General features: G+C 38.5%; 1 protein-coding gene across 16 annotated transcripts in view; it reads right to left on the reverse strand.

The window, feature by feature from the left end:
* The window catches only part of BPTF (bromodomain PHD finger transcription factor), a 158,773-nt gene that overhangs the window by 58,128 nt on the left and 88,268 nt on the right, over window positions 1-12,377 (reverse strand). For all 16 annotated transcript variants that reach the window (XM_013054521.2, XM_013054520.2, XM_013054519.2 and 13 more), the window contains 2 exons: window positions 10,184-10,539; window positions 9,513-9,644 (listed from right to left, as the gene is read on the reverse strand). In XM_013054521.2, the coding sequence (XP_012909975.2) occupies window positions 9,513-9,644; window positions 10,184-10,539 (488 nt within the window). The remainder of the gene's footprint in view (window positions 1-9,512; window positions 9,645-10,183; window positions 10,540-12,377) is intronic.

A 12,377-nucleotide genomic window follows, 5' to 3' on the forward strand; every position in this document is an offset into this window, starting at 1 on the left:
AGTCCCCTGTTAAAGAATACATTATTTCCTTCCCACCAAAAAGAACAACAAATCCAAACTTTTATTTTAACAACCAATATTTCTAATTCTATCTAGCACTGGGGGTTTTAAAGCCATCACGGGGCCCACTAATACAGAATTCAGGCTTTCTACATCCATAGAGAAAAAGGGGCCCACAAGTCTCCTGCTTTTGGGTGAGGGAAAGGGCTGCAGAAGAAGGACCCACACTGATTCGTGTCCATCATTAAATACAGGGCATGGGCCACACTCATTTTTAAGGACAGAAAATGGCTGTCATTGCACCCAGCAGTAGGCAAACAGGTGGGCCTGTGGTGAGGCTCTACAATAAGATGATTCAACTGGATTCTTGTGAATGAGAGTATTTCCCATAAACAAGGAGAATGACCAAAACCCAGGAAGAGAAGAGTCTGTCTCTAGGAGCTGCAGTGGTAGGAAAACTGCTTTATCATACCCTATCCAGATGTAGCCAATCCTGCACGCATAGCTATGTGGAAGAAAAAAACAAAACAAAACAAAAAAACACAAGAGATCTTTTGTCAACTTGGGGGAGGCAGTGGTGCTGGAAAGATGTGCAAGGGGATTTAATTCTTTTTATCTCTATCCTCCCACTAAAAACTCCTTATTTATCTCCATTTTCAAGAAAGCTTTGTGTATCTGTGAATATAGGACCCACCGTCTAGCTTACCTCAGGCCAAGAGAGCTCCTGCCTACTGACTGCACAGCCACTAGTAGAGCAAAGGACCTTCATTCTCTCACAACTGATGGAGGAGGGGAAAGGAAGTGGATTCTCACCGGGGACTAAGTTAATACCAACCACCACCAATTTGCCACTACTTTTGGAACCAGGGAGTGGGGCAAGCTCTGTAGGTACAGCTTGGTGGATGGCCTGACAGTCTCAGCCAGCTCGAGAAAGGAAAGAGGGACTGAGCCAGGATCAAGTAGTATTTCTGAACACAGTTTTTGTGGGCCACACTTTAAAACCCTCTGAAAGTTCAGATCTGACCACAGCAACTGCGCCATCTTCGCTGACAGTGGCCGGGAACAGAGCACTGTGTGGGGAGACCACTGGAGCACTCTGGGAGCTCACAGCTGGGCTGGGAGCTCGCACTCAGTGTTCACTGGGAGCCAGAAATATTTCCATCATCAGATACAAAGGTTTCACTTTGCTGGGATGCCAGTACTGTAGCTAATCTGTGATGTTTGCTACTCCAGAGTAAATTCTGTTGTTCTCACCACCACCAAGATAATCCTTAGGTTTTGGCAGCAACAAAGCTCAGCTCCCATTTGCTTGGGAGGAAATCCTGGCTACTGCTGGCAGCCTCGAAGCCCCAGGAAGGAGGGCTGATCAGGCTGGTATGGTGCAGCTTCTAGCTGCCGCTCTACACCGGCAGGCACACTGGGTGGCAAGTGTTCCTTCCACACCTCCATGGTTCAACTGAGAGCGTGACCAGGAGTAGGGACCAAGCGTTAACTCCACTCCTAGTCTTCACATGGTGCCCAGGGTCTTGTGCTTGCTTTGCTGTTATAAACAAAGCTATAAGAAAAAATGTTTTGTGTCTATCTTGGTAAACTTGGAGAGCATCTCCAGTGTCCCCTAGTGGTGGGGTAGCTAGGTCCACAGGTTCTTGCACTTAAAATGCTGACAAGTAAAGCCACAAAGTTCTTCAGAATTGTACACTTCCCACTGCCATCAATTAAAAAGCCACCCTGCCTTCCCACACCTTCACTCAAGTTAGTACCAAACTTTTAAATTATTAGCCCAACTGAGAGGTAAGAAATTATAGCCCGCTGTTTTGATTTACATTTCCTTAATTATGAGAAAAGTAAACATTTCTTTTTATGTCCACTGGCCTTTCATATTTATTTTTCTGTAAAATGCCTGTTCAAATCCTTTGTCTTGTCTGTACTGGACTATTAGTCCTTTTCATTTATAAAAGATCTTTGTCAATTAAGGTAACTTCCCATTTGTGGTGCAAATATTTTTCCTCAGTTTGTCATCTGTCTTTTGAGTTTGATTATAATATTATTTTTCCACTCAGAATTTTAAATACATATATCCACTCTTTTCCTCTATGGCATCTGGGTTTTACATCTGTTTAAAAAGAAAGTATCACAACAAAAACATAATTAATCCATGGTTTCTTAGTGAAGCTTTTTAATTTTTTTTTTCTTTAAATCTTATTGATCTGAATGTTTTTGCTGAGGCAGGGATCTAGGTAATATTTTCTCCAAAGTATGTCCTCTTTCCTCCTCTTCTATGTAATGCTGTCATTGCTAGATGCTCACATGTGTTTAGGTCTATTTCTGGGTTCTTTCTTCTATACTGCTACCATAAATCTTATTTTTTATAGTAGCTTCAAAAATGTTCTAATATCTATTCCCTTTTTTTCTTATATCCATTTCCCTTTTCTTGCAATTAATTTTTCTATCTGAAATGTTAGTATCATTTTGATCAAGCCTGTCTGCCCCCCAAGGAGGGAAAATCCTACTCATAATGGAAATGAATATGAATTTTGATAGATGAAATTAAAATAATTATCATAATGGATGGTTTTCAAAAATGTAGTATACATATCTAAACACATGATGCATCTTTACCTTTTCTTTTTTTTAAAGACTTTATTGATTTATTTATTTATTTGAGAGAGCGTAAGTGAGAGAGCAGAACCAGGGGGAAGAGCAAAGGTACTGGGAGAAGCCAGGTGTCCCTCTTCAGCCTTTCATTTACTGAGTATCCTTTCTATCTTTAGTAAAGTTGTAATGATCTCTTTACATGGTCCTAAATATTTCTTGGTAAATTTATTCCTAGTTATTTGAGAGTTTTTTGTTGTTGTGGGCATCTTTTCTTTCATTATAAGTTTTTTAAAAATATATAAGATGTAACCAGGTTAAGAAAGAGAACTTTGTATCACTAACCGGATACAGCAGAAGCTAGAATGTCGCGCTCCCAGGCTGTCATTACCCTGACTTTTGGGTTATCGTCTCCACGCTTTTCTTTATAGTTTTATCACCATGTGTGTATCCCAAACGGTATAAAGTTTGGCCTTTGAGAATTCAGTAACAAGAATAAAACTGGCTGCATGAGCAAAAGAGCGATACTGTTACCATTAAAAGATGGTTCCCAGGAAAAAATAAATTCGTCACTGGGTTACATTAGCCTCTTCTGGTGGAATCTGAGGGTAAGGGTCTGAGTGAGGCCGGAAGACTCTGGGCTCACCATACTCACGGCCGTCCGGCTGGACCGTGTGAAAGCAGGGACACTGCACGGAAACGATCCAAAATGGACAGCGATGGACTTCCTGCTCCTATGCCTTCTACTGATTCTCTGGGGAGACTTGTGAAAATTCTCCCTTTTCCCCACTGACTTGGGCTTCTTGGGTAGGTTACTATTTGTCCACGGGTATTATTGCTTCCAGAATTTACTGCTGCTGTATTATCTGTTATTCCCCTCTTCTCTGTGGGGTTATACTTTTAAAAAATCCCCCTGCCATAGTTTTCAGGGAGTTACGCAGAGAACAAAATTAAATGTATTTAGATGATTTGTTATTTTAACTCAGAACTCCCACAGTATATTCCACATGGTTCCTATTACACAGAAAGTATTGCTCAGGAGACGGGGTGGACTAGTTGGTTAAGCGTCTGCCTGCGGCTCTGGTCACCCTGGGACTGAGCCACACATTCAGTTCCCTGCTCAGCACAGAGTCTGCTTCTCCCTCTCTCTCTCTGCCCCCAACTCTTGCACACGTGCATGTTCTCTCTCTCAAATAAATAAATACAATCATTATTTAGTTTTCAGATTGTTTCTGGTAGTTTTTCTATTTTCTTGGGATTTCTAAGCATCTAATTAGGTCAACTGCACATAATAATTATCCCTTATCTGCCAACATGTCCATACATACACATACACACACACATATGTGTGTGTTTTATTTCTCTTGACAAACTACATTAGGTATCACTTTAAAGAAAAGTTAAAAAACAGCACTGATAGTGAGAATTTTTGTTTTGTTCCACTTGAATGTTAATGGGAACGTATCAAGAAAGCATGATGGTCCAATTTGGAATACATCTTTATGGGGAGAAAAAAAAAGACCATTCTCTTTCTGTATTTAATATGATTTTTTAAATTAAAATTAATTAATGGACTTAGACCTTCTAGGTATCTAATGAGATGATCAAAGTTTTTGCTCTTTGGCTTCTTAAAACACCATGATATCAATGATCTCCTAAGAGTGGACAAGTCTTCCATGTCTAGGGAAAGCCAATTTAGCCATGGTTTATAATTTTTAAAAAATTTACTCCTGAATATATCGCTAATCTTTTAAAAGTACCTGAATGCACATCTACTTGCCATGATTAACCAACGATAAACATTAATAAAGGAGACAAGGCCATGATTTTCGAGTTATCTTTTGTCCACTTCTATGTATCAAGTTTTAGAACAGTGTTATACTAATGAGTAACAATCTGCAAGATTTCCTTCTTTTTCCATTTTACAGAAAAGTTTGAAAAGAATTACCTATTACCTGAAATCTGAAGAACTTCCTTTATGAAGTCATCTGGTCCTGCTCACCTCCTTATGATAGGTACAGTGATATCCTTTAAACAGAACCAGAAATCCTTTTCCTGCTTGAGAAGAGAGCCTGGCCTATGCCCTAAGGTCCAATAACAGAGAAGAGGGTGGGGGACCCTCTCCCAATCCTTCTACGCAAAACTAGAAGCCCAATGGGCCCTTCTTCTATGGATGTAGGATGCCTGAATACTATGTTAGCGGACCCTCTAAAGGTTTAAAATTCCCGGTGCCAGCGAGACTATTTCAGAAATACAGGGTGGCACAGCCCCTTTCCTATTTTTGATGGTTATTTGTGTATTCCCCCTTATTTTTTCTTTCCTGATAATCTCATCAGAGGTTTATAAATTATAATGGGATCTTAGATATGTTCTCTATTTCATTAAATATTAAATATTCAACAGTTCTTAATATTTCCAGTCTTCAGGGTGACTTCTTGAGATGTGTGCCTAGCTAATTAATTAATCCGCACTTCTTTTCTAATGTAAGCACTGAAGACTACCAACTTCTCCAGGGTATTCTTTAGTGGCAGCCTACAAATTTCAGTATTATGTAGGAATCTCGTGAACATTCAATTCAAAGTGTTTTCTAGTCTCCATTATGATTTTTCTATGAACTTTTTTTTTTTTTTAAGATTTTATTTATTTGACAGAGACACACAGTGAGATAGGGAACACAAGCAGGGAGAGTGGGAGAGGGAGAAGCAGGCTTTCTGCCGAGTAGGGAGCCCGATGCCGGGCTCCATCCCAGGACCCTGGGATCATGATCTGAGCCGAAGGCAGACACTTAATGACTGAGCCACCCAGGCGGCCCCGAACATTTGTTATTTATTTATAAGTGTATGTCTTGGGTTTCAAGCATATAGCTATTATATTTCTTTGAACTTTTACCACAGATGTCTATCCACAAACAGTATTTTTAACATACTAGAATATATGCTTTTAAACTTAAATAAACAGATTCATATACTCCATGTATTTTTAAGAAAAGAACTGTTTTTACTCTATTGTACATTTATGAGATTCAATCTTGTTCACACTTCCTCTAGTTTCACAGCTGTGTAACAGCCCATTATAGAATCACACCATAACTTAAATGTGCCTAATTATGGACAGTTAGGGACTGTTACCAAATTTCACCATGAAAAAATACTGGAAGAAACATCTTGGGGTGCCTTGGTGGCTCAGTCAGTTAAGAGGCTGACTCTTGATCTCAGCTCAGGTCTTGATCTCAGGGTTCTGAGTTCAAGCCCTGCATTGGGCTCCACAATGGGTGTGGGAACTACTTAAAAAACAAACAAACAAACAAACAAACAAAAACTACATGTCTTCTCATGTACACATGTAAGGTCTCTTTAAGGTACTGAGTTAGGAGGAGAACTGCATTTTCAACTTTTGTTTTTACCAAATGATTCTTTAACATGGTTGCAGCAACCGTTTCACTCCTTGTTCTATCAGCAGTGTCAGAATTCTCTTTCTATTATGTGACATATTTGCCTATATTTTTAAAATTTTTAACAATCCGATGGGTGTGAAATAGTAGTCCCTAGTTTTAATGTGCATTTACCTCACCTTACTGGGAAATTTTCATGTTTTTGGCTATTTGTGTCTCCTGTATATTATATTTGTATCTTAGGTCTTTTCTCCTACTAAACAGTTTGTTTTTTTCTTACTGAACTGTAGAAGTTCTTGAATATATTGTGAATACTAACATTCTTTTGATTATAGTATGATTAAAAAAAATCTTTAACCAGTCTATGACTTGATTTTTTAGGATGACACATTATTATAAAATTCAAACAGAAAACAATCCACCATTCACTGATCTGTATGTCATAAAACCACATATTTAAAGAAAGGGTATAACAAAACACAAACTTAAAAATTAGGGTTATCTCTCAGGGAACGCAAGGTAATGTAAATGGAAAGTAGATCCAATAATGATAATGTTCTTATTTTTTAAACTGGTTGATGAACTCTCAGGTGTTATTTTACTATGACCCACTCTTGCTTCATACTACAATTTTACGTATGTATCACAATATTAAACACGAAGAAGTCAAGTCACTTGTACTAACAGCAGACACACAGACACATATATGCACACTCATTCTTATCTGATAGATAACAGCTTCTAAACAAAGAAATAATGCGACACTTTGGTATGTTCTGAAACATAATGAATCAGGAAGGAAAGAAAAGAATCAAGAGTAAGAGAAAAGAACGAAGTACGGGAGGATGTTGAGGGAGAAGAAAAAAATACAGGAAGGAGAAGCCAGAGGAAAAGGGAAATGGGACGGAAAGAAGGCAGGCAGGAAGTGGAGGAAGTGGGGGGGGAGGGAAGGAGGAAACTTCCTTCATTCCAAAAACATAATCTCGTATTTTCTTCCTGGGAGATCTGCTTTTCACATTTAGGAATCACTCCACCTGGAACTACTAGGTCCAATTTTTCTACTGGGTCCCATTTTCCCCATATAGGTAACTCAAACTGTGTCATCAGGCCTGCTACTGAAGAGTTCATCCTTTTTAAAATGCTACTCTATCAACCATTACATGTCTACACATGGGCTGGTCTCTTCCTGGATGGCTTATTCTGTACCACTGGTCTGTTTATCTTTGTATCTATACCACAGTATTATTACAGCTACTGAGTAAGTTTTGTTATGTAGTAGGACAAGTCTTTCTATCCTGTCCTTTTTTTTTTTTTAAAGATTTTATTTGTCAGAGAGATAGAAAGAGATAGAGATAAAGCACAAGCAAGGGGAGTGGCAGGCAAAGGGAGAAGCAGACTTCCCTTCAAGCAGGAAGGCGGATATGGGGACTCAATCCCAGGACCCTCGGATCATGACCTGAACGGAAGGCAGACGCTTAACTGACTGAGCCACTCAGGCAGCCCTCTACCCTGTTCTTTAGATGTAAACCCTACTATGGCCCTTTTTCATATAAAATTTTTTTAAATCATTGTGTCAAATTCTGCAGAAAACCCAATGATAATTACTAATGCTATGGAATTAATTTATGTAGTAACATGAGAAAAATTAACGCTCTTAGGACACTGAACATTCCTATACATGAACATGAGATATATTTCTATTTACTTAGGTATTCTTCCATACCTAATGTTGTTTTTCAACAAAGACTTCATAATTTTCTCAAAAAAAAATCTCAACTTACTACTATTTTTAAAATGTTGTATAACCATTAGATATTTAGAAGGCTCTCAAAGCTTCACTGCTGACTATCATAATAAACTATAATTTACTGAATGAAGCAGCTAGCTGAATTTGTAAACAGTTCTTAGGGTCAAGTTTAGAAGTCTGTCACCGGGAAGTTTTTGAGCACAGCACTGACGGAAGTTAGAGCCCTATTATTCATCTCTAATTTTTCTGAATCTCAGTCTCTTAATTTTTTAAAAATTCAGAGCATTCTATTTTACTTCATCATATTAAAAGAGACTTCTTTAATCTATATCACCAGACATGTCATACTAATACAATTCATGATACAATTTTATAACTCTTAATGAACACGTTTAGAAGGCTAGTCATAATGACAAACCAGGAAGAAAAAAACCAAACTAGATTTAAAAAAGAAAAGGTAAATTATTGAGAAATGGGGCGCCCGGGTGGCTCAGTTGGTTGAGCAACTGCTTTCGGCTCAGGTCATGGTCCCGGGTCCCTGCTCCATGGGGAATCTGCTTCTCCCTCTGACCTTCTCCCCTTTCATGCTCTCTCTCACTGTCTCTCTCTCAAATAAATAAATCTTTTTTAAAAATTGAGAAATGAATTTATAAAAGGTATGATTTAGTTACTTTAAGTTATGTTTGAGTATTCAAGTTTATTTACCAACATTTAGCTAAGCTTCAGTTCGCGACGTACTGATCTCTGTCACCAGAGACGTGGTTGCTTGGTCCACCACATTAGGTTCAGGATTATCACTGACATGTTTGGCATGTCTGGAGGTAAATGCAAGAAGAAGCAACAGAAACTCAAAGAGTATTGCTTCACAATTGCCTCTGACTCTCTCCTTGCTCTGCATTGATAAAAGAGATCAGTAAGAAATAGAATAGAGGTATGCCAGCCATTCAGCTCTCCTCTCCTAGCATGCACTATGCAGCACCTGAACTTAACCCTCCTTTCTTAATCCTAGGAAGAATTAAGTCCATTCCACTTATGGAGGCCTCTATTGGTAGCAGCAATTACATTCAAAACAGGAGGTAGGAAAGAGAGAAAACAAAGTATCTGTAAGATTTACATAAGGAGAACACATACACAAAAAACCCTGAGAGGAATCCTTAGCAGATGAAAATTTAACAGGTGTCAATTACTTTTCTTTCAAAAAACACTTTTCATTATAAAATAAAACACAGATATGGGAAGCAACAAAAATTTATTTATATTAACAAAATAACAGTGTCATACCTTCAGAATGGGCTCCGTAGAGGGGCAGGGAAGGTAAAATGATTCTTTTCACTTTGAATAGTAATTTACACGTTTTACCATAAGCTTCTATTAGTTTTAATAGTAACAACTTTTTAAAGACTAAAGTTAAACAAATCCATTAGAATCAAGAAGTAGATTCAAGTCACAAAATTTATCAATTTTTTAACTGTCTGCTGAAGTCACACAACTCTGGGTCTTCTCAGGAGCTGAATGATGTTTCGACATAAATCAGATCCCTACCACAGTAACCGCAACATTTTAGAATATTAAAAAAATGTGAGTACTCTTTCTATTCAAGAAAATGCCTTTATGAAATATTTATTCATGTTACATCTCATAGAGAAGGAAAAAAAAAGCCAGAAGAGTTTAATTTGATACATAATATGGCCTCTTAAATACATTAACTTTCATTATTAACAGGCTAATAATATTCCAAAAGGGAGTACAGTACAGCATTTATGAGGCTCCAAATTCACTCACCTGGTGTGTCCTAAAGATTCTCGCCATATTGGTAGCATCACAACAGGTTTGACTGCACACTCCAAAATCGCTAAAGCCAGGGCAAATTCTCTGGGTTTGCTACACATCTGAACTGCTTTGATCCAATTTGCCCTGTATTTCAGAAAGAGGGAAAAAAAAAGTTACTTCACTTGTTTGTCTTAAATTAGAAGCACAAGAGCTATCATTTCTGTCTGCATCTCATTGGGTGTACTTTTCTAAGCTAAGCATGTCTGAATATATTGCTACTGGGTTCCTACCTCACAGAGTCAGATTTTTTCTCTTATTTATTCATCTTTTGGGGTGCAAAATGGTGCTTTTATTAAAGCACAGATATAGGACCAATGAGTCACAGATTTTCAACACTAGAGGAATCCCAGAGATCAATTCGTCTTCCAACTCCTTAAGCCTTCTACAGTGTTCTGGAACTTTGACTAGCCTCCTCCTGACTCCAGGGATGAAGACTCTGCTTTCCAAATGCTAATGTTGGCCCAGTAACTTAGAAGTATCCTCACATCCCTCATGTCCTCAGTGTTTTGTTAACTAAGGTGACTTCCTTCAGTTCATCGGTAACGAGTTTCAAGTGAGCATCTGCAAAAATCATTTCATAAATATAGTATATTCCCAGCAATAAATGAACCTGTTTCCTTTACCTGTGTGAAGCCCAATTTGGATGAAGGAAGGATGAAGGGATATTGTTTTCTAGTTGGGTGATAGTCAGTCTCAGAGTAGATATGGTAAGAACTTTGGACCCATGGACAGAACCATTCCATTTGAACTCTCCTGCTGGAGTCAGACAAAATTTATGTGCAAGATGTCTTCTCTTATCATGATCTTCTCTGTGCTGGTGCTTATTCAAAGCAAATGAATTGGTGGAGTACTGATTGTGGTAGACACGATACTTCCCTTCTTGACCCAACTTAAAATAATTGTTGATATTTCCTTTCATGACCACTTCCTTTTTGGTGCTCAACCGTGAAATTTCTCCTTGAGAGTTAACTACCAGGACCTGCTCAAGAAAATAAAAAGACGCATTATTCATATCAAATATGTAAACCTGATTAGCTGTCTTTCAATAATCTGTAATTTATCATTCCAAATAAAGTTCAGGTATATCTTATGACTAAACTTTTGAAATTTGTAAGTGAAGTTAAAACTGTTTATAATTAAACAACCAAGATTTTCCCATCAAAAGAACCTCTACCAAGTGCCTATTCTATATCAGACATTATGAAGTATTTTTGTGTAACTCAAATATCGACACAAAACCACAAGTGTACATCATTCACCAATCATTACTTCAAGTTTGTAATATAAAGGGAAGGAAAAAGAGGCATGACATGTACTATTCCCCAAAAAATATATTCCTAAAAATATCTATTTTTCTGCTCCTTTTATCATTCCAGCTTTAGCATGAGAGTCCATGGACACTTTAAAAGCATGTTTTTAAACAGCTGATCCCAATCCTTTCGTAAACCATGAGATCAGCAGTGGATCTTTTTCAACTTAAAAAACAACAACAAAAACAAAATATAACATAATCACTAGAAGAGAAAATTCTAGTTGAGAAGAAGAGAAGAGAAGAGAAGCACCAGAGTGCTTCCCACATGGTAAGGCGAAATACTATTTCAGGAAACTTCCGAATGTGTGTACTGGGGTGCTATGAAAAATATCATACAAAAACCAGCTTAGAAGCTATTGCTTTCAAGAAATTCCTAAGAGGGGCACCTGGATGGCTCAGTGGGTTAAAACCTCTGCCTTCGGCTCAGGTCATGATCTCAGGGTCCTGGGATCGAGCCCCGCATCTGGCTCTCTGCTCAGCAGGGAGCCTGCTTCCTCCTCTCTCTCTGCCTGCTTCTCTGCCTACTTGTGATCTCTGTCAAATAAATAAATAAAATCTTAAAAAAAAAAAAAAAGAAAAAAGAAAAAGAAATTCCTAAGATGTTTAGAAAAGGACATTATACATTCTTGCATAGTTACTTTGCAAATAATTCTTAAATATGGGAGACACCATTGTAGCATTATTCTGCTACCCTGGCTAGCTGGGAAATAGAAATACTGAGTCCTAGTTGGGGTGTCTGGCTGGTTCAGTCAGTAAAGTATATGACTCTCGATCTTTGGGTTGTGAGTTCGAGTCCCACACTGGGTGTAGAGATTACTTCTTAAGAAATAAAAAATAAAAATAAAAATACTAGGGACGGCTGGGTGGCTCAGTCAGTTAAGTGTCCAACTCTTGATTTCAGCTCAGGTCATAATTTCGGGGTTGTAAGATCGAGCCCCTCATTGGGTTCCCTGCTCAATGAGGAGTCTGCTTGAGATGCTCTCTCTTCCCTTCCCTCTGGCCCCCAAGTATGATACTCTGTGTCTAAAATAATAAATAAAACTTTAAAAGCGGGGGGGGGGCGCCCCTGGGTGACTCAGTCAGTTAAACGTCTGCCTTCAGCTCAGGTTATGATCTCAGGGTCCAGGGATGCAGCCCTATGTCAGGCTTCCCTGCTCAGCAGGGAGTCTGCTTCTCCCTCTCCCTCTTTCTTTCTCATGAACAAATAAAATCTTTAAGAAAATTATTATAGAGGTGCCTGGGTGGCTCAGTGGGTTAAGCCTCTGCCTTCGGCTCAGGTCATGATCCCAGGGTCCTGGGATCGAGCCCCACATCGGGCGCTCTGCTCAGCGGGGAGCCTGCTTCTCCCCTCCCTCTACTTGTCTCTCTGCCTACTTGTGATCTCTCTCTCTCTCTGTCAAATAAATAAATAAATAATCTTTAAAAAAATTTATTATAGCTAGAACTGAGCATTAAATTACCCATAACTCTTTACTAAAGCCTACAAACAGTGTACTTTTTACCAT

This window comes from Mustela putorius, unplaced genomic scaffold (assembly GCF_011764305.1).
Source record: "Mustela putorius furo isolate JIRA1106 unplaced genomic scaffold, ASM1176430v1.1 tig00000487_pilon_pilon_pilon, whole genome shotgun sequence".
In the NCBI taxonomy this organism is placed as follows: domain Eukaryota; kingdom Metazoa; phylum Chordata; class Mammalia; order Carnivora; family Mustelidae; genus Mustela; species Mustela putorius.